Here is a 21,415-nt window from a genome sequence, read left to right on the forward strand (position 1 = left end):
TGTCGCTAGGTATAGGGTATCTATTTCAATTGGAATAAAAAGTATGGTACACATTTTAAAAGCGCAATAAGAATCAAAGGCGCTTTTAATTAAGGTTCAAGAATATGAAAGAAAGATTCTCAGCTTTAAAATATTTTAACGAATAATTGGATGTTAAATATTCAACCTGGGAAATACTTCAAGGTTAACCTAGTTAGTTATCAGTGGGAAGGTTGACATATTGTGTTAACAAATACATAGACTAGATCGATGGACGTACCTATGCCACTTAGTTTTTCATTACCCATGATCCAACTACTTAATTACTAGCAACCTACCTACCTACCTATCTAACTAACCTACTAAATACTAATAAAAGCCCTGTTCCTATCAAAAACTAGGCTATTTGGTAAATTTAAATTCACAAAGGAAGGTAGTTTGTACTTTTGTTCATTTAAAATCGTGTGATAAAAGTCAAAACAATTATAATATTGGTAACGTATTCACGAACATACGAGAAAATCTCCAAATAATACGTATCTATTAGAGCGTGTATCTTCGATTCGCCTAAGTATTCCTCAAACATGAAGATAGTCAACGAAAAATTCGAGTGGAGAAAATATGGATGGCAAGTGGCAACGGCATGCGAAGGGTGGCAGCGGAGGAAGGGTACGGGGGTGAGGCGGTCCCCCCGGCGACGCGCCAGTTCGCTCGCAGCGCTCGGAGGAGAAGGTTGTGTTCCGTACTTTTTAGTAAACGTATCGTGTGTAACTGACCGCGCGGAGTGCGCTCACTTGCAGTGTTGATTTTTGTGTTCTAGAGTGGAGTGTGTGGTGTGTCGTATTTATTTTAGTGTTGCAGACGATGACCGCGTGTGTTTGACGTGGGGATGTATCCTAGCGCGGGCGCAATGAACGCCGCCGCCGCCGCTGCTGCCGTGGCGGCCGCTAGGCATCCGGTGAGATACGTTTATTCCTTGTATAAAATACCTACAACTTGTATTTGCCATAGATAATGTAAAATTGACATGAAGCTAAGTCAATATGAAATAGATACGCTGAAAAATATAGTTGAGTAGCACTGTAGCACGCAATAGATATACCTAAAAAAAATCGAACCGTTATAAACGTTGTTACTTGTTATCATTCAAATTAAGTTGAATCATCAAGCTTTTCATTGAATTATTTATTTGCTTAACGTAGTACCAATTCGTATTCTACAAAAAAAGAATTCGTATTCTACATGAAAAAGATGATGAATCAAAGCAATATACAGTCATATAACTTTTAAAATAAAAGCTTTGTACTTTCACACAAAGTTCGAACCACGAACTAAAGAGTGTACTATATAATTTTGGAAAGCATAAATACAGACAAAGAAAGACAATGCTTTAAAGTTTTTGCGTTTTCGGTATTTGGGTAATAAAAGTTAACAATACGGTAATAATAAAATAAAGTCACAAAAGCGCCCCCCGCTGTGTTATGTTCAATCGACGGAAACATGTACCAAGAAGGTACCAAAAATTTAAATTACCCGTGAAATTACTTACAAGCGTACTTTCGAATTTTAGTTTATTAATTAATACTGTGTATTTCAAAATAAAATCACACGAAAAACGTAATGTTAACCGCGTTGTTTCTCCGTAAATAGGAGATGTTACCGCAAACATGTCAGATAACCACATTTCGAGTTTAATGTGAAGCGCAGCATGCTTACTTAACCTTTAATATATTGCAATACGGTTGAAATTGGCTTCTCGCATAAAAACCGCAATTGTGGAACATCTGTCGAGCGTTTACCGACGGGTTTCAACCGCAGTATTTAAAAATCCGCTTACGTATACTTTTCAAATCCACAGAATTCATTAGTTATTATTATTCAAATAAAAACTCTTTATCGTTTTATAATATATGATTGAGAAAACAAAGTGGTTTTGGATAGGAACTCCTATTTCGTTTCCAATCTTGAAGTCAATTGCGGTTTAAAGCTGACTAAGATAATGCGATTTTAATGTTTGTAGTAGGTACCTACCTACTATCGTAAAAAGCGTGAGAAAAAATTAACTAGGCGCGGTGAAAATACAGTAGCAAAGAAATCTTGTTACCTACTCGTGTCTGACGATTCAATTTACAAAACCTATAGGCTTATTTTTTGTGTTATCCTACTTGCTGAGTTGAGAAAACAGCTTTATTTTGATTAAGTTAATTATATTTAAATGTGTACAAACATTGGTTTTCACCAAATGAATTCTATAAAAAGTTGTACTTTGTGTAAAGAAGAAAATACACTCAAGGTTGCGTAACAATTGTAAAAATATAAAAGTGATATCTAATAAACTTGACAAGACCTTGCTAATTGGGGTAGGCAAATATGTATTTTACATTCGTGTTGACTGCAATGATTTGTTTACACATCAAACAAAATGAATACACTTTTTCCTGAAACATTTCCAACGCGCTCTAAAAACAGCGTGATAAAATTCCAACGATTTTATAAAGTCCCACGGAGGCCTAATGCAATTCAAATGGATGTTTTGCACAAACTCCGTCGCTTTTTGTGTATTTACTTAGCAATTAGATACGCTTGTTTACTCAAATCGATGATTGACCTCTCGAATGGATGTGCAGAAACAATCATTTACTCGAAGCACCAACAGTAAATTGGATGACCGTGTTCAGACGGATTTTCCGATTGTTGACCGTGTTTCGCATAACGTACAGACTTTTACTTCATTCTTTTACGAGTTACGACACTCGGTACCTACTACGCTTTATGGCCGTCCGCGGGGTGGAGCGCCGGAAGGGCGGGAGGGTGTTAATGTAAATGCCTATTTGTATGTTTGCCTTAAATCCGTGTCGTGTCCTAGGCACTCGGCATTCGGTCAATATTTGACAATGAATGACGAAAATACCGCTGCAAGCGATATGGCGTCTCGTTTTCGTGTCTCGACAAACACATACACTCGTTACATTCCTCGTGCAAAATTGGTACAATTTCTAATGGGGTTACAGTGATTTTTTAAATATTTCATCATAAATAATGATGCGGATGTGAGAACTGCTTTAATCAGATAAGCGATGCCTTGAGTAAATGTTCCTCTGAAATAATTCCCAACATTTGTGTCGTGATAACACTGTTATCAGTGTCAACAGTGCATTTGGAGTACGCTAACAATGCTTCATCATAATCAAGATGCCATCAATTTCTTATCGTCTTTCATATCCCATAAGATATCGCGAGCATATTGATTTAATTACAACATGTAGAATGTTTAATTAAAAAACAAAGATATTATGTGGGTAAATACAATATTATTTTCACACTGTACAGATATTAGGTATAAAAGAGCCTATGCTTTCTACGAAGTAAATAGTATCTTATAAATGCTACATAAATGTTATGTTCGTAGAAGGATCAAGTCAAAATAGCGTTTACAATAATGCGAACACACACAAAGTAAGATTTGCGCTCGTCGACGGCATTGTTTCTCAGAATATAAGCTTTCTTATCCATTTCCCGCTACCATATTAGTTTACTAGCGCTATTTAATCTTCAACAGAGAAACGTAATAAATTTAAAAATAATGGTTTGTTTTATGGGCCTTAAACCGATCGCCACTGGGTATAAAATAGCATGGCCATTAAACTTGGGCATACACGGGCCAATCTCGTTGTTTCAATATTTGTGTATGCCTGTTTAGTTTGTAAGTGCAAATGGTGTTTTAATGTTTACATTCTACAGTGCTGCTGTGTGCACGCATTTCTAATGATACTAATAAATACTCGACATCAATTTTAACGCCGAATACCTACACTTCAAACTAAAGAACATAAAGTTATGAAGGTACCTACTTACTTTAATAGAACGTCATTAGTTATTGGAATTGACAGAAGAAAATTTACTGAAATTCAACAAACTTTTTAGGTAGGTACTACATATTCTAAAAACAAGCGATAGCATTTTTGGTTTATATCTGCAGGATAAATATTTATATCTTATTTATTCATAAAAAATGCAATTGTCATAAATCAAGGTAAGATCAATCGAAAAATATTTACAGATATCGATAACAGAAAACGTGTTTAAATTTATCAACAAATTTCGTAAACGCTCGAACTCATTGAGTTAATAAGAAATTTAGATTCCAACAAAAGATCAGCGCGGCCGTCGAGGCGAACAGGTAGACGTGGGCAGACAGACGTATTCAATAATTTGGTATACACGTATTTCTTTTTATATCCGTTTAAATGCATTCTGTTTAGTTTTGTTTTTATGAGCAGTCGCTCGATGCGGGCCTTTCATCCGGCCCTCCACAATACTGCCACTCAAAAACTGTTCATTGTATTTTAATTTGACCTTTTCGGTGATAATTTATGGGAATCTTTTTCTAACAGAAAGTTTACTCAGTCTATTATTGTCGTGGATTATTTTCGTTTCATTGTGATCGATTAATGTTAGGGGTTCGATTTGGGATCCTGTTTTGAAAGGTAGATATTACAGTTCAAAAGTCTTAAGATTACATCGGAATTTTATTTGCAATAGTTTGACTTATTTATCTATTCGTTATAACTCTTTACGTTATAATAATAAATAGCTCATATAGATATGATAATTCTAGGAATTGAGCTGATATAGTATAGTTTTATTAATTGCCATAAAATATACCTTTTATTTAAAGGCAGTAAATATCGAGCTCAATCGCTTCCATAAAAACAAACGTCGAGATCAGTTGAAAATAACTCGACTGATGTGTTAACAGCCTCCGATAAAGAAACAGTCGTATAATTAAAAAGAAAAACAACTTTTATTATCGACGTACTGATGCACGAAGCTAATTTATTGTATGCATCTGTTTTCTTGACGTTTTGCGTATAAAGAACACGTTTTAATCATTTAATCTTAAACGCGATCTGATAATTTATTTCGTTATAGAAATTTGAAACTTTCAGCGCACTATTAAATCGGCAAAACGCTTTGTCATCTGTTAAATTATTCTGACATGTTGTTAAGTTAAGCGCGCATCGGACAATATGCCGTCCGAACGCGCCATGTATCATGCATGCTGTGCGGTCGACTTCGCTGAAACGGCTACCGATAAATTTGTTTTGCTTTTGTAGTGTTTAACGTTACGGCTAATGTATTCTGATACTTGAAACTGCTTTAACGTTTACACCAGACATTCCTTCCGATCTTAAACGTTCGACGTCCAATTACGGATCAAAAGACAAAAATAATGAGGCGTATTAAATGATTGTAATGTTAATGTATGTAAATAGGTGCAACATCATAAAGTGCTCGGGGATTTCTTGCGGTTATCCAAGGTATTACGTTATTAAGTGCGATCGCCCATTACGGCATGAGACGGGCGGCGCGGAGGCGCGCGACCACAAGCCTCACTCTCCGGTGGTTACATTCACTAAATTCCCGGCCACATTTTTCCCGAGCCCGATTGTCCGCAGCTCCATTTACAACGTCTACACGCCGCGCTAGTTCCTTTTACGCTTTTATTTACGCTCCTTTTATTATTTTTAAAGTCCGTTTGTTCCTCGCGCCGGCGAGCGACGGTTATTTATTTTTTGCCGCCCGGCCTCCCGGCGACCGTGTGTTGTTGTGTCCCTCGTTTTATTTTTATTTTTCTGCTTCTTATTATGGAGTTGGATTTTTTTCTTTATTACTACGTGCTTGCGTGTTCGTGTTGCTTTATTTATTTCTGTGTTAAGAGGCGTGCGGTCGGCGCTGTTGTTTTTTCATTAATCGCGCCTCACACCGAATTATGGTCATTAAAGGATAATTTGTATTATGGTAATTTGGGATGCGTGTAATTTTTGCCTCGTGATAAGATTTTTTATGCCACTTGGATTGATGCGTTGTTTTTTGGGAGTTTATTATTTGATTTGAATTCAAGTCAGTGAGATTCAAATTTGCGTCAAATAAACATTACGTTTTACTTGGATGTACATATAATAATATAAGGACATTTGTCAGCAGGGACCGCCGCAGCCCGGCCAACCCATCAAATTCACGGTGGGTGAATCTTGCGACAGAATCAAAGAAGAGTTCAACTTCCTTCAGGCTCAATATCACAAGTGAGTAATTACACATTCAACCGTGATTTAAGACTGTTTTGATAACCTTCTCCCCTTTACTCGTAAAATCTTTATAGCTTGTTTACTTACTTGCTATCTATAACGTCCAAATCTGACTTATTTGAACGTAGGTAGGTATACAAAGCGATTAAATTTTTGTTTGAAATACTAAGTATATCCACCTATATAACTATCTGCTTAGTAATTAAAATAATCCCCATAAACTATCATAATAACATTTCTCGAAACCTAGAATACCAAAGTATCACGTAGACACAAAAGCTTCATAATAAATTTGAGAAAATATTTGCTCAAGATTGCTATCGACGCGCGACGTTCTCGTGACAACTTGAGGACAAAGATAACTAAACCCCTTTATCTGAATACACGGCTTAAATCTTGAGTACATATAAAAATAAAATATCTAAGAGGGCTCATCCGGGATTCCTCCTGTCGTTGAGTATCAGCGGAATCATTCCTTATCTGTCCCTTTGTGAACGCTAAGTAGCCCTTTTTCACATTCAGATCCCTTTGTGACCTTTTATTTGTTAACAAAAAACTTCTCTGAACGAAGCAGGTACCTACTGAATTAGAAATATATTCTACATAAAATCCCCAGTAATCTTTTGATAAGCTTTAAAATTTATCGAAACAACTCTTACTTTTAGTTTTTATCTCGCACCGAGACAAATGATTGTTTCTACATTTTATATTTTATACGTAAGTTGTTTAAAATAAACAGAAGTCGATAAAAAACGATTACAAGTTTGACCCACTACAAACACGATAACGGCTATAAAACGAGCTCTGTTTGTTATAAAATCTCGTATCTTATTATAAATAACTAGCGACCCGCCCCGGCTTCGCACGGGTGCAATGCTGATACTAAATACACTACAGAAAAACTGTGAACGTTGTATATAAAAATTAAAAACATAGCGGCCCGCTCCGGCTTCGCACGGGCACAGAATACATAATAATAGTAGCTAAACGCTTGGCACGGGTATAAAATAGATAGCCGGGCGGCCGGCCGGTACCGCCGCAAACGCTACGTCCCGCAATTTTTAAATCTGTAATATCTTCGAAAATATTCACTTAAATCATACGATGTAAAGGGCCGTATAGATCTATATTAAATGAACAATGTATTCAAGGTATTTAATTGGTTAAGGATTAATGCTGTATTGGTTAAAATCGCTTCGAAAATTAGCCATTATTTGTCGTAAAAAGTAAATGACAAAAAAAAGTTATTGTGGGTTATCCATAAGAGATAGACATATACCATCGCGGACTTTTCTGTCGACCTTTTCAATGTGTGTAATACTTAGTACATTATTTTGATAAAACTCGTAGGGTTCAGCCTGCGTTTGCAATGTAAGCGGAAAAAATGTAATTTTTTACGACATCACATTAGAAACCTCAAAAATAACAGTACTTCTCCACTATTTAATGGATGTTATTATACATATAAACCTTCCTCTTGAATCACTCTATCTATTAAAAAAAACCGCATCAAAATCCGTTGCGTAGTTTCAAAGATTTAAGCGTACAAAGGGACATAGGGACATAGGGACAGGGAGAGCGACTTTGTTTTATACTATGTAGTGATAGTGATAATGTATCGAGTGCTCCTTAAATAGAATCTTGTTTTGATTTATGGTTAGTCGATTTATTAATATAAATTGATTGTCTTGTATCAAATTGAGCGAAAATGGTGTTAGACAAATATCGCTTAATATATTCTGTTGGTCATTTTTATTTATTTTTTGTTTCAGTTTAAAATTAGAATGCGAAAAACTGGCCAGTGAAAAAATTGAAATACAAAGGCATTATGTTATGGTAAGTGAAATATGATTTAATTTAAAAAATACATTGCACAATTATTACAAAACTTATAGGACATGTCAACTACTTACTACGCTTTGTTTAAGCGATAGCCACGATAATAGGTGTACAATCAACAATGTCTATCTTTTATTCGACGCCCGCATATCAGCCGTAATGTGTCCATGTGATTGGACAGTCCATTAAATGCCCCCTCGTTGTTTAGATATAATCGTTGACATGAATAATATGTGTATACCGTGCGTGACAAGTACGCTGGCTATTATGGACGATGCGACGCCCGCAACATATTGTGTTTTTACTTTTTATTGTAGGTACACATAAAAACATGTTATAATTAATTCTTATCAGTTTGCAACAAGTTTAAATTTAACTTTAATGATGAGCAGGGAAGGGAAAAAGTTTGCACACAATAAATTTTGTACTCACTAGATTATTTTTGGCCATTGTACATAAAATAGTATTCTCTAAAATATATTGTCAGTTTTCATGCAACAAAAAATAAATATATAGAGAATAAATCGCTTCACTAGTCTAAATCATATCAAAGATTAGTTTCTGACGTTCAACATTACGAGTACAATAAATATGTGCGGATGTTGAACGTCAAAATAAGAGACAAGTGCACAGTTTTTCAAGCAGTAGCGAATAGATATTTGGCAGTCCCTAATTCCCGCGCTCGTTCCGCCCGATATGAATCACGATTAAGTGTTGCCAAATCGCCTGCAATTTATTTTAATACGCTCTAGAGGAAATTTTCGCGAGAGTTTTTATGTGTCGGAAACACTTCTGGCGGTTCGCCAAAATGTACTGCGGATGTTTAGTCACTCGACTCCAATGATTTGAGGAAGCTAATGTGTGCCAAATGTTTTGTGTGTCACATCTACATTGTTGAACCGCTAATGTAATTGATCTTTTTAATCTGTGCCATTTATGTTTCAGTACTATGAAATGTCGTATGGACTCAATGTGGAAATGCATAAACAGGTATGTATTCTAATTAATATTTTATTAAGATATCTATTATTTAGGTAGACATAGGTAAGTTCTTAAAAATAAAATGAAGCGTCTACGAAAGATTCTTTCCATAATAATTTATAAAAACAATATTATTATTCAGTAGCTATCAAGTAATAGATAAGAGGTAAGTATGTACTATAAATAAATAAAAATAAAAACAAATACTTATGAGTAAAAAAAATTCTAGAATCTAGAATTAAATACAGAAACGGTACTTACTTACTTTTTTAAACTTAAATTACAAATAGTAACTCATAAAAACATTTTAATGGTTCCAATAATTAATTTCTTTTTCATGTGATAACGAATTAATTGCAATTTGTTCCTACCCGAAAATACATTTCAAATTAATGCTTCCGCGTATTCCACATTCCGTCGACGTGTTTAATTAATTTAATAACTTGTCTTAATATTAAAATTTACAATATAATTATATAAATACCTACATATAAACGTACCGTTTATATTTAATATTTATTTTTGTATTCATATTTTTAATGAGGTCCCTTCTAACAAAACGTATAAAATTATAATGTGTAAACTAACTAGATTAAATGAAAAACAATTACATAGGAATGCGTTGAAAAAGTTCAAAGAAAAAATCTCATATTTATTTTAATTGGTTTTTGGTTTCACTGCTGTACCTACATGTGTATGGCAATCATGCGATATTACAACGCAATTCATTATCTAGTATCAATTTTCACAACACTTTTTGCATTGTACAAAAAACTTACTCACGATCGAGGTTATCTTATAAGCATGATAATTAAAATATTTTTTTGTTTCGCACAGCAAAAAATATGTGTTATTGCGACTCGGTTGTGTAAACGTTTGAGTGGGCGAGGGGACGGACCCACCCACAAGGCACGGCCAGCCTCGTTTTGTTGACATTTGGCTTTTTAATTTACAACCTCCTTTGTTTTCTAAACTTCTAGTGTGAAGTCAAAACACTCAATAAGGCTTTGTATACACTCAACTTTGACAAAAAAGCCGTTTCAATATTAAATAACAGATAAAATTTAATGAATTCACAACTCGGTTAATGATAGCATATTTATGTCAATTAATAGCTATTATCGTTGGACCATCACGTTTGTGTTCAACGTGCCAAGTTTTTCTAACATACGGTGCGAACTAAAAAAACACACAAATTGTAAGGTAACAGCGCTGTTGTGACGTCGTTTATTTCAATGCAGTTTATTGTTATCGGTATATTATGGGATCGTCTGAACTATTCCCCTAATGCGCTCGACTGGAGCGGAGATAATACACGTATCTTCGTTGGGGACGCTTAGTGGAGTTTACAAAATGTGGATTATACGTAGGGCTTTCAATTTGACGTTTTAACATTATATGAGTTAATTTATATTTAAAACGTTAACTTTATTACAAGTTTTTACTTCAGCTTTGCAATTAATGTTGTAAAGCTTTTAAAAGCTTCCTTTGGCATAAATTAAATATAATATATTCAATAGGTATGTTTAATTGCGCTCAATTTCTTAAAATGATGAAGTCTATTAATGCTGTATCATTAAATCTCGGTATGTTTTTACGACCAAAGCGGAAGGTTAATTGTTCATTAAAATTTCATCATGAAAATAAACTGTTTAAATAAGTGATATTTGTACTGACAACCCTTACCGCAGGCACAATAGGGAGGGCAACGAGTTATTACTTTTATGCATCAGGGGTTCTTCAGCTCCTGGGGCTACGTAGGGGTTCCGTAATCTGTTGATTTTACGCTCACCGACCCCTTCGCTACGCTCGAACCCCACTTTTAATAATAGCCTTGCAACACGTCCTCTAAACGGAAACAAAATCAATTTACGACGCTCGGCTCTTAATAAGAAACACTTTTTCACTTTTCATTATGCGGCTTATTTCTTCCCACGTTTATTTGTAATAAATATCAGAAGCCCGCTAGGCGCGGAAAATTCAGCAATTTCAACAAACACGGAAAAGCTTAATGTATTTTTTTCGGCTTTACAATATTAAAGATTACCAAACAAAACAAACTGCTTTATCGTGTGAACTTGTCTTAGTAGACATATAAATTGAGAAACTACTCGTGTTTCAAATATAATGAAATTATAAGTTTCTGTATAAAATAATACAAAGCAAGGGCGCAATTCGACTATAATATTTGTTTAGGGTCGGGCTGACTGGCAAGTAGGGTGATTAAGAAGGGTCGTATTGTTGCGGGCAGATGTCGGGCCCAGCTCTCCGCTCGAAAGCGCTATTTAGCGTACAGACCCGCGCTTTATTGTAATGGATTATTACATTAGCACTTAACACGCTCAGTCGAGCGAGAATCGGAACCCCTTCTCTCGATTTAGATGCGGGTGTTACATGTTGTTTTCTTATATTTTTATTTTTTATCCGCTCCGCCGTTGCGTGACATCGAATCGCTTACCGTTCAATTCCGAATGCGCTTTAATGTTTTATGTTTATTAAAATGAACTTTCAAGGCCGTCACATTTCTTCGAAGTCACAATGATTGAAGTCGTTAAGGTCGATTTTGTCGTCTAAAGAGATTGCGTCGTGACTGGCTCGCTCGGCGTGACCGAGTCTAACGCGTGTTTTCCGCTCTTTCTGGCGACGACTAATTGCTTAGATTTTCTTTTGTTAGTCGCGGGGCCGGAGCGCATTCAGCCCGTGCCGAATCACACCTACTTACGCTGTAAATTGATTGTTTCGTTTTGTGTGACTGTATCGACACGGACACTTATTGTTCTTCGCCGTAATTATTCACGCTTCGGCTCACTGTTATGTTATCCGACTCGTTTCTTATCCTCACATTTATCTCTGTACAGTTCAATTTGTAAATATAATTAACAGATTAATCACTTCTACGCTCTCGGAAATCACCGGTCCGCATCGACTCAATGTTGTTTATTTCCAATTCCCATTTTTAGACGACAATAGCGGTGTCGAAATGCGATGAACAGCAGTCAATAGTTGAAGAGTTATAAATTAATAACGCCGCAGTGATTTCATGAAGTGTCGAGAGGGAACAATAGGGCTGCGCTGAACAAATACCGCTCGAGGGGGTGTCGATGAAATACTATGTCGTGTTTTACGAGCATTGACACCCCTGCGCGAACCGCTTCACTACACATATCACCCATTCCACAAACTCATGAAATATCGCTCATGCGTGAAACGAAATCCAACGTGAATATTTTCTTACATTTTGTGATTTTTGTGGTAACTTTTTCCACGAATATTATGTCGAGTTCTGAATTCCGATAATAGTTATTGATAAAATACGTATTAAATCCAATGCATTACACTTTATCAACTATGTAGATTGCTTAATATACATTGTTGCATGTTACAAGAGATTTTATATGGCTTTAACGCTGTAAATTACTTTGTAGTTAGGGCTTATAACAAACATAATAAGCTAATATCGTTGTTTAATAATGTTGCCAAATGTTACGATTAGCTCGCTACTAAAAAATAATGAAGTCTGTTGTAAAAATAAAGTGCAAAAAATGTGTGAGTAATTTTAATTTAATTTCGTCTTTAAACAGTAGGTCGTTTGATGCGCTCAAATTATTCATATGCGGGGTGGCGTCATGTTTACCCTTGCATTAGGGAGCGCCGGCTCTCGTTGATAAAAACATTGCACGTGCCCGATCCGCTTAGCTACTATTTATAATGAAACAACCGGGAACGCTGTCCCTAATCCTGTTTGTTTTCGACCTCACTGTGCTATAATACAGAACTACAAATCGAATAACCAACGCTGACGTCACCCCGCTTTATTTTTAACACCGATTGTCCTTTATTACATTAATCACGCGATTAATCTTAACTCCTGATCAATTATTTTATTTTATCCTTATTTTATCGCGTTGATATTTCTATTTACAACATATTATTTAGATTTCTTATCGAATTAATTCCCGAGGCTTATAATTTGATAGACGATAACCGGCACTAATTATTGCGTGATGTAAACAGTAATTATAATGTATTAGTTTTTTACGTGTACGTGTAAACTGGCGTGGTGTGCATCGGAGCGCGCAGTGTCTTATCGAATTATAACGGTTGTTCATATCGCGGTGTAGCGCAGGTAGTCATTACGAGCCCCGAAGGGTGTGTTATCGCACATCTAGAGGCCGATACAACGCTGTGAATCGTCTAAATGAACGCAACAGCTCAGTGGGAGCGTCACCCCTCGTTGTAAAAGCGAAATTATCTCTCCATCTAGCGAGTGAGTCGCGCGACAGATGGCGCTAGCAATAAAACCACTAAACGCGCTATCGTTCGCTGCCCCTCTTTATTATTTGATCGGGGAGCCAAATTAAAGGATTTACTAACCCCTCGCAGGCGACCCTCGCCCGACAACAATCACCTCTGTATTAAGTCTAATTGTGTTTTCGAATACAGACCCTATAATGATACTGGGATCGGTGTGTGAAAAATAAGGCTCATTCATCCCCTGAGATTTATTAAATCCACTGCCACATTAACTCTGATATAAAACTTCAAACTCGATTACGCCACATCTATGTTTTGTATTCATTATATTTTTAATGAGATGAGTGAAAATTTTCAACTTTGTAAAGCTTTTTATAAAGTTAATGTAATACCTAGTAAAATTATTCATTGTAACGGAGTAAATTTACTTACAATGTTCATGTTTTTGTTTTTATCAACATTCTAATCAAAGTACATACGTTCTTCATTTTATTTTTCATTGATATCTTTAAGGTAGGTATATTCTATCAAAACTAAATCGTTCAATATATCACTGGCATGGCAGTCTGTTCATTATCAAAGGATTTAGTTAGAAGTGTGTTCTATTTTTATTTATTTTTTTGAAATCGTCGCCACTTTATCAATAGGTATTTTTATCAGATCTATAAAACTCTTCGATATATTTGGTGACATTAACTTTAGTATATGAATATACATATTCATCATCATGAAGTGAATTACACTTGAAAGTCGCTACAAATCGAAGCGACAGTTGTAACATGTCCCAATTGGATAAAAAATAAATACATCGAAATAAAACACATTGTAATGTATACTTGTGCATTAATTATTAGAATAAGAGTTCCCCTCGGTTCGCCTGCCGGCAGAGCCGGTGTGAAACTAATTACACTAGTCCCTACTCGAGGGCCGCCTTAATTGCACTGATTGAGACACGGATATTGATTTGGAAACAGTTTGCGTTGATGCCGAGTGCCGAGTGCTGAGTGCCGACCCGCTCGCACTCGGTCGAGGCGAACCCTCATGAATAATGGATGCCTCGTTCGCTCCTTGACTCTTCATTTAAAACAGACGATTTCTATTCAACTCGTAAGCCACACGCCTATGACTCACTCGTTTACCATTCGAGATGCTTCGTAAAAATGCACTCCGAGTTTTGTAAGAATGTCAAGAACTAACATTAGCATTGCTAACATAAACGGCCGTCGAAACACATAGTCCGCCGTAGAACGGTCGAGTTTCGGTTGGAATATTAAATAATTCGCAATTCTCATTTTCATTTCATCGTTCGAAATCGCACGTCGAGAATCATTAAATCTCGCTTACATATCATGAAAACAGTTAAACAGTTGTGCGGCGTGGAGCACGTAGTCTATACAAATAATGAAACAATTCGAAATGCGGGGGGCGAACAAATAGAGGGTGGCTACCCGCGGAGCTATTGACGGTTGCCTCACAATCTGAGTTGCACAACACGCTACAATAAATTTGCCGTATGATTACGAAGTACAAAATGAGATTGAGCATTGACATGCTTTATTGTTCAATGTTTACCCTCGTTGTAATGTATAAAATTTTATATTCACACTTCTGTAAATTTATATTTAAGAAATGCACTTATTGTTACTTTGGTGTGATTATAAATTTTTGAAACTCTTTAAATAGTTAATAATAAATTACACCAATTAACTGTTAATAACAGTATTTTTGAAATATATCATGAACACGCGACCTGACATGTCACACGATATAGCGCCGCATTTGTTTAATAATTGCTAATTGAGTGCAGAATATGTGTTAACATGGTGTCCGTTTCACTAATGACCTGTTATTATGCGGTGAGAAAAGTGGACTAGTTTGATTTTGGGATAATTTGTTAACAAATTAATTGGTCAACTTGTGATATTGTTTTCTAATGTTCCTGTTTTAATACGGGCATTATGTTGTACTTTTTTATTATTTTTTGTATCAAAGTGATACTTCGCTTGATTACATTATTTATTCATTTCTTTATGATTAGCTATCATTTAGTAGTATATACAAAAAATAAATAGGTAGCTAAGGGAGCGTCCATAAATTACGTGAGGTGTTTTTGTCCATTTTTTGACCCTCCCTCCCCCTCTGGTGAGATATCATGAGATTTTATTGAACCCCCTCCCCCTCCCTTCATCTCACGTGAGATTTTTCAAAATGTGGGTTTCTTATGTTTATTTGTCATTGTAAAAAGAAAAAAAATTGCTTCGTGCTTTTGTTTACGACTAGTTAAAAATAGTAATTAATATTGCTGAAAGTTATAATAAGGGCCGATTTTTCAATGCTTGGATAAAACTTATCCGTCCAATAAAGTATTACACGATAATATTAAAATGTCACGTAATACAATTAGAATATGTTTTTAAAATGGTAGTTTTTTACATTATTCCACAAATAAGTTTTATCCAAGCATTGAAAAATCGGCCCTTAGTGTTATAACAAGGTAACAATAGAATATTTAAATCTTAAGATTTAAATATTCTATTGTTACCTTAAAATCTTAAGCATGTTATTTGGATTAAATGGACCAAAAGAGTATAATTTGATTTGTTTCAATTTTAAAAAAATTGCGTGTCCCCCCTCTCCCCAACGTAAGGTTAGATGAGATTTTACTCGACCCCCTCCCCCCCTAAAACAACTCACGTAATTTATGGACGCCCCCTAACTACTATAAAGATAATTTGACGTGAATCTAAAACGGTACTCATCAGCGTGAATTACAGAGAAAGTTAATCGTTTACTTACGTTCTAACCATCAAATAGCAACTTTCAATTAAATCAGGTTATAAATTATAATTACAATAATTATCGTACATTATAAGTGCTTAAATAGCACAATTAACCGATGACCTAAAATGAAAATTACTAATTAGCTACGTACCTATAGCATGTTCTTTCACAGTCTTAAAATGCGTATTTACATTCTTAAAATAAGTGACTAAATACAATTTAGGTACCTAGATGAAAGTTACTTATGAAAGTGGGATAAGACTGAAGTTTGGTGTAAAAATTAAAAAATAAAGCTACCTCTCATCTCCACAAGTCACAGTATGAAGCTAGTAATAGGTAATCAAATTTCGTAGTAAATAGTAAGACAAGTCGAGTTTAACAGGACAAGGGTAGGGGGTCGCCGCAGCGCTGCGGCGTGCGGTCTGGCCGACCGCGGCCCAACCGCGCCCCGCCACATACAATATTCAACAATTGTAAATTGCATGTGAATTAGACAAGTTTCTATTTATTATATGCAAAATATGTACTATGGGTATGTACTATGTAGCATCTACCTAAGTACCTACTTGAAGTTGCGAACGCTTGCACCAACAACATTCAGATTACATTAATGTCTTTAAATAAGGTTCACCCGTGATAAAAATACCGATAAAAACAACTTTATCTAGAATTAATTTCGATTCAGTGACCTTTCGAATTAACATAATAAGTAATAACGTTATAGTTTTATTTTAAAATGTGATACGACCGCATAAATAGTATCACTAATTAATCAGAATAGGCGTGATAATTTATGTGCCTAATTATTCACAACTCTCGATGATCCTATTTATTATTCATAATTATAATACATTGACCTTAATGGGGATTTCATAATTAACATTAAATGTCCGTAGATTTGTAAATTAAGTTGTTTCTGACTTGACATTTTTTTAATAACATAAAAGATACATAATTTTAGACTACGCAATTTGCAGTTCTGAATAAAGACTTGGTCACAATATATGTACATATTTGAATACCAAAGTCGGAGAGTTTCACAAAAGTAACATGAATATTATTATTAGGTTGTATTTATAAGTTATACAAATGGTATGAGGCCTGTCCGCTGGGCACACAAGCGACGTTCGGAGGGTAAACAGCTAGCGCAAACACAAACTTGCCGACGGACCCTCCGAACGGAGTTCCCGGACAAATGTTATGATGTTTACAATTTAATATTTCGCCCGCCTCCCCTCTCAACATAATTATTCCGATTTTTTAGCTTCCCTTTGTGTAGAAACATGTCTACAAACAAGGGATATCATATGGTAAAATGGTATTATTACTAAAGTTTACTGAATACAGTTTATCTATTTCTGTATATTCAAAAATTGTAATATGTATGTGTTACTATATTATCAAGCAAACAGTGCATTATAAAATCACTCTTATAAACGTCGTTATGTATAATTACGAAGTGTGAACATTATCTAAAAATATTTAATGCTTCGAAAATATTTATTCACAAACGTGCGAATCTGCTAAATATAGTGCAGGAGATTGTGATTTATTTTACCACAGTTACCTTCGTTACATCGTATCAATGGCCGGAGCTATATTTGCTATAGCGCATCGCAACGAGCTTGTAAACACTGCTGCGAACGGCTTCGTAAATAAACACCGTGCAATTTCAACGGACGTGCCTCGCTCTTACACTATACCTATGTATTTACTTTGTGTTCCGAAGATGTATTTCAATTTAGTTGAATGTTATATTACGATTAAAGGTTAAAGTGTGTTTACATTCGACGGGTAAAATATTGCTACACTACATGTAGCCTTTTAACTTGAAGTAAAGATGTAGGTGTAAAGATGTACCTGTATTCAACGGAATGAATGTTGGATAGAGTTGATTGAATAGTTATTCTGTTATCGATTTCAAAAGTTTTTTTCTTATCATGTCAAAACAAACATTTTCATTCTCAACTATCGGTACGTTAAAATATTCTATTGCTGCGATATCACTCAAGAATGACAAGCAAATAGAATATGTAATCGACCGATAATAACTAACGTTCCATATCAAACTTGAAATAAAACATAAAAGCACTTCGAATAGATTCTATTCCAAGTCGAAAGCAATTACGTTGTGATAGAATTAAAAGGTCTAATTGTCGGTGTATCACAACTAAATAGACTTGTATTGTTATCGATCTATTGTGATGTTACAATGCGTTCCGTGAAAGGCGCAGAAACGCTATGTCATTTGTATCGGAGGCTTGTTATTACCGACAAAAAAGTTCAGTACTGTAATGATTGATTCATCTGAAGAAACGACTCTGTCTTGTAACCTATTAGCGAATCGAGCAAGTCATGCGAAGTAAGAAACTCGTTTCCAACACAAGTAACATGATCTTTCATTGTTGTACGAGGACTATTAGCGATTATATTTATTGCCGCTAATTATTTTCGTTACGAGTGTTATATTAGCGACATTCGACATCGTGTTAATGGTTCTTTTGATTCCGACGTGACGTATCGTAATGGAAATCTGTCGGACAATTCACACACGCTCACGAGAGCTCTTATAAAAAGTGCCGAGTCAAAAAGGCTTCACGCTTTAGCGGGAGGCAGGATACATAAAGGGCAGCAAACGTTTGGCACGGACCTAAACAAACAAGGGTAGCTAGGAAGCCGGCTTTTGTTTGGCGAGAAACATGCGAGTCAACAACTCGCAGACGAGCATCCGAGCCGTCTCCTCGTCTCATATATCCTTCGAGGAATCTGTCAATTTCATTACACAAACACAAACTTAGCCCATTTCGCTGCGGGTTTATTATACAAAGATCAAATCCAAAGTTATCTTATTTCACTTCAGATTTTAACCTTCTACTAAACGGATCTTATGGATGATTTATTCAATTGGAATTAAGGAAAATTTATTAGTAGGTAATTGAATTTTCTCCGAAGTTTATTTACACGTTTCAAATTTTCGTCAAATAAAGATAAACAGTGATTCTAAGAAGGGAAGTGATAATACGCGAAAATAATGTTCACTGAAATATTTGAAAATGATTTTATTATAGAGCAGAGGTGGGTACATATTGACAGACGGCGCTCGTCGCAGCTCGCAGCGGCTCTCGAGCGCAATTACAATCTGATTACGAGACATCGGCGCCACGTACAAGTTCGCTCGATACTCGATCCGATATCAAGATAACGATGTCGCCCGCACTACTCGCCCACTCGACTCTCCACTTCACTCCCGCTCGCCAACATAATTATATCCATTTGTTTATAATGAATATTGATGATGCGCTCGCGCTACTTGCCGATGATTAAGATTATACTTACGGGAGAAATGTGATTAATGAAAGTCAAACAAATTATAACAACGCTTTCGACGTATTAATTGCGTCGAATGGCACAAATACCACGCGACGCACGTGTGAATTTATCGCCAGCTCGGCGGGCAGGGACGCCGGCGAAAGATTGCATTATCGATGAGCGAGCCACTAATGTTCCGCGGCGGGCTATGTTTAAACAATTATTGCTCCGCGAATGCGATACGAATCGATGATAATGTTGGCCTCTGTGTGCTGTAATAATAGCCCATTTATCGAGTCGACTGCCATTTCGCCGGGGGAATTATTTATTGGTGCGCCGCAAGAGCGACGTCGCTTACGATACAATAGAGCCTTTCGATCGACTGTTTGCTTTAATAAAGTGGAAACTTGCGAGTTGCGGGCGAGATAAGCTGAACGCGGCATGCATAAATAATTCATAAAAGCGCTGGCAACCATTAATGAAGGTCGAAACCGCAGCCGGTCCGCATCGGTTTGCTTTATTTCGCGAACACAATCGTGGTAAAAGTTTATCGGGCAAAGTGCTCGGCGCAAGTTATTACCGGCTACCAACTTTAATCTTGTCTGCATTTTAGATTAAATTGTAGGGAGCTTGTATTTATTTGTGTTCACGTTAAAGTAAATGCAATATGTATTATGAAGTTACCAAACAGAATAATTTAAGTACGTAATAAATAAAATTCGCTTTAAAATGTTTTCTCACACTTGACTCGATATCCAATTTCACGGCATATAATAAAGCAGCAATTCTATGCGCGTCCGTACCCGTAGCCGTTACAATGCACTTGATATGAAGCGTGAGCATTCTGTGAGAGAATAAGTTGCGGCTTGCGAGCGCGACCCGCATTTGGGTCACGATTCGCCAGGGTTGCCAGGTGACCCCAGTATACTCGGATTGTTTCTTGTATTTATGCTTAATTTACTGTCTAGTAAAAATATGTGGTGAATAATACATAAAAATATTATAACCTTTCCTTATCTGTGCTACATTGTGACAAGCTTGATGATCACAAGTTCCAAATATCACGCCGCAATTGTCATTGTGCACAAATAAACCCGTTCTGTCTCCATTCCATTTGACTATATTCGAAATTCAAATTTTCAACGTTGGGTATTCCCGGTCTTTTATTTTTTTAAAGAAAAGCATAAATTTATAAAGAATTTTTTTGCAATGGATGTAAAGCTGTGATGTAAAATTATTGACGCTCGTTTTTTTTAACTTAACAAGTTCGGTTCATTTGTTTGGTCAATTAGAATTTTGGCAAAAACCAAATCAACGTGAAAAAATAAAAAACTTTTATGCAAAAAACTAGCTTCGTGGTATCCAGTCGCAATATACAGAGTGTGCTCTGCTTACGTCACATAACAAAGTGCAGAAATAGGTAGGAGAACAAATGGGGCGTCTCTGCGAGATGCAACTCCAGATTAAAAGCTCGACCGAGTAAACCACGTGAAAATCGCGCAAAAAGAGGAGTCACCCGCGGCATTAGCGGATGAGTGTCGGAGCCATTAGTGTGGGCCACCTCCCCCCCTGCACCCCCTACCTCCCCCTCTCACCACTAAACCACGTACCTCTTTTATTTCTCGCGCGGGGATGAACTCCTTAATGACAAACCTTACTATATCTTTTGTGGAGAACTCGCGAAAGTACGTATTTTGCGGCCTTTTTGTACGTCTCTTTTTATTCTCGTTCTGTTCACAGCTGCACAAAGGGAGATGTATGGATTTAAATTATTAAACCTTGCGCCACTTTTTCGAGTATTTTTGCTTGCAAATAACAAAAACTAATGTTTTATCTTTGCTTCTTTTATGCATTTGTTTTGAACTTCCTAATTGATGCAACGCGTGTTTTCATATACAAAACAGTATTTGTGTGGAATATATTCTGTAGGTAATTATTATACCTACTTAATTTTAAATAAATACTGGCATTTAAATTAAATTATGCAAATGCGGTTGTTTTAAATTAGCTCTACAAATAAGTCAAAAATACGATAGTGCTAATAATAGTTATTCAAGCCATTATTTTATAATAAACACATTACATGAATATATATTTGCATTTTAATGTTCATTATGGTATTATCTCATAATTTGGTTATATAAAAAGATTCGATTATCAATTCATGTATTCGAACAGCGATT

The 21,415-nt window shown here is 35.8% G+C and overlaps 1 protein-coding gene across 2 annotated transcripts in view; it reads left to right on the plus strand.

The window, feature by feature from the left end:
- The first annotated feature begins 685 nt into the window (after positions 1 to 685).
- LOC149479912 (protein groucho-like) overlaps positions 686 to 21,415 on the plus strand; it is a 52,081-nt gene continuing 31,351 nt past the window's right edge. The window contains exons 1-4 of one of the 2 annotated variants that reach the window (XM_089707688.1): positions 686 to 937; positions 5,965 to 6,065; positions 7,841 to 7,904; positions 8,853 to 8,897. In XM_089707688.1, coding sequence (XP_089563814.1) covers positions 869 to 937; positions 5,965 to 6,065; positions 7,841 to 7,904; positions 8,853 to 8,897 — 279 coding nt within the window. In that variant the 5' untranslated portion in view covers positions 686 to 868. The remainder of the gene's footprint in view (positions 938 to 5,964; positions 6,066 to 7,840; positions 7,905 to 8,852; positions 8,898 to 21,415) is intronic. The other variant, XM_089707690.1, reaches the window with a different exon arrangement.

This window comes from Colias philodice, chromosome 19, assembly GCF_061535455.1.
Source record: "Colias philodice isolate Cphi_HAF_F1 chromosome 19, ilColPhil1 Martin Lab GWU primary, whole genome shotgun sequence".
In the NCBI taxonomy this organism is placed as follows: domain Eukaryota; kingdom Metazoa; phylum Arthropoda; class Insecta; order Lepidoptera; family Pieridae; genus Colias; species Colias philodice.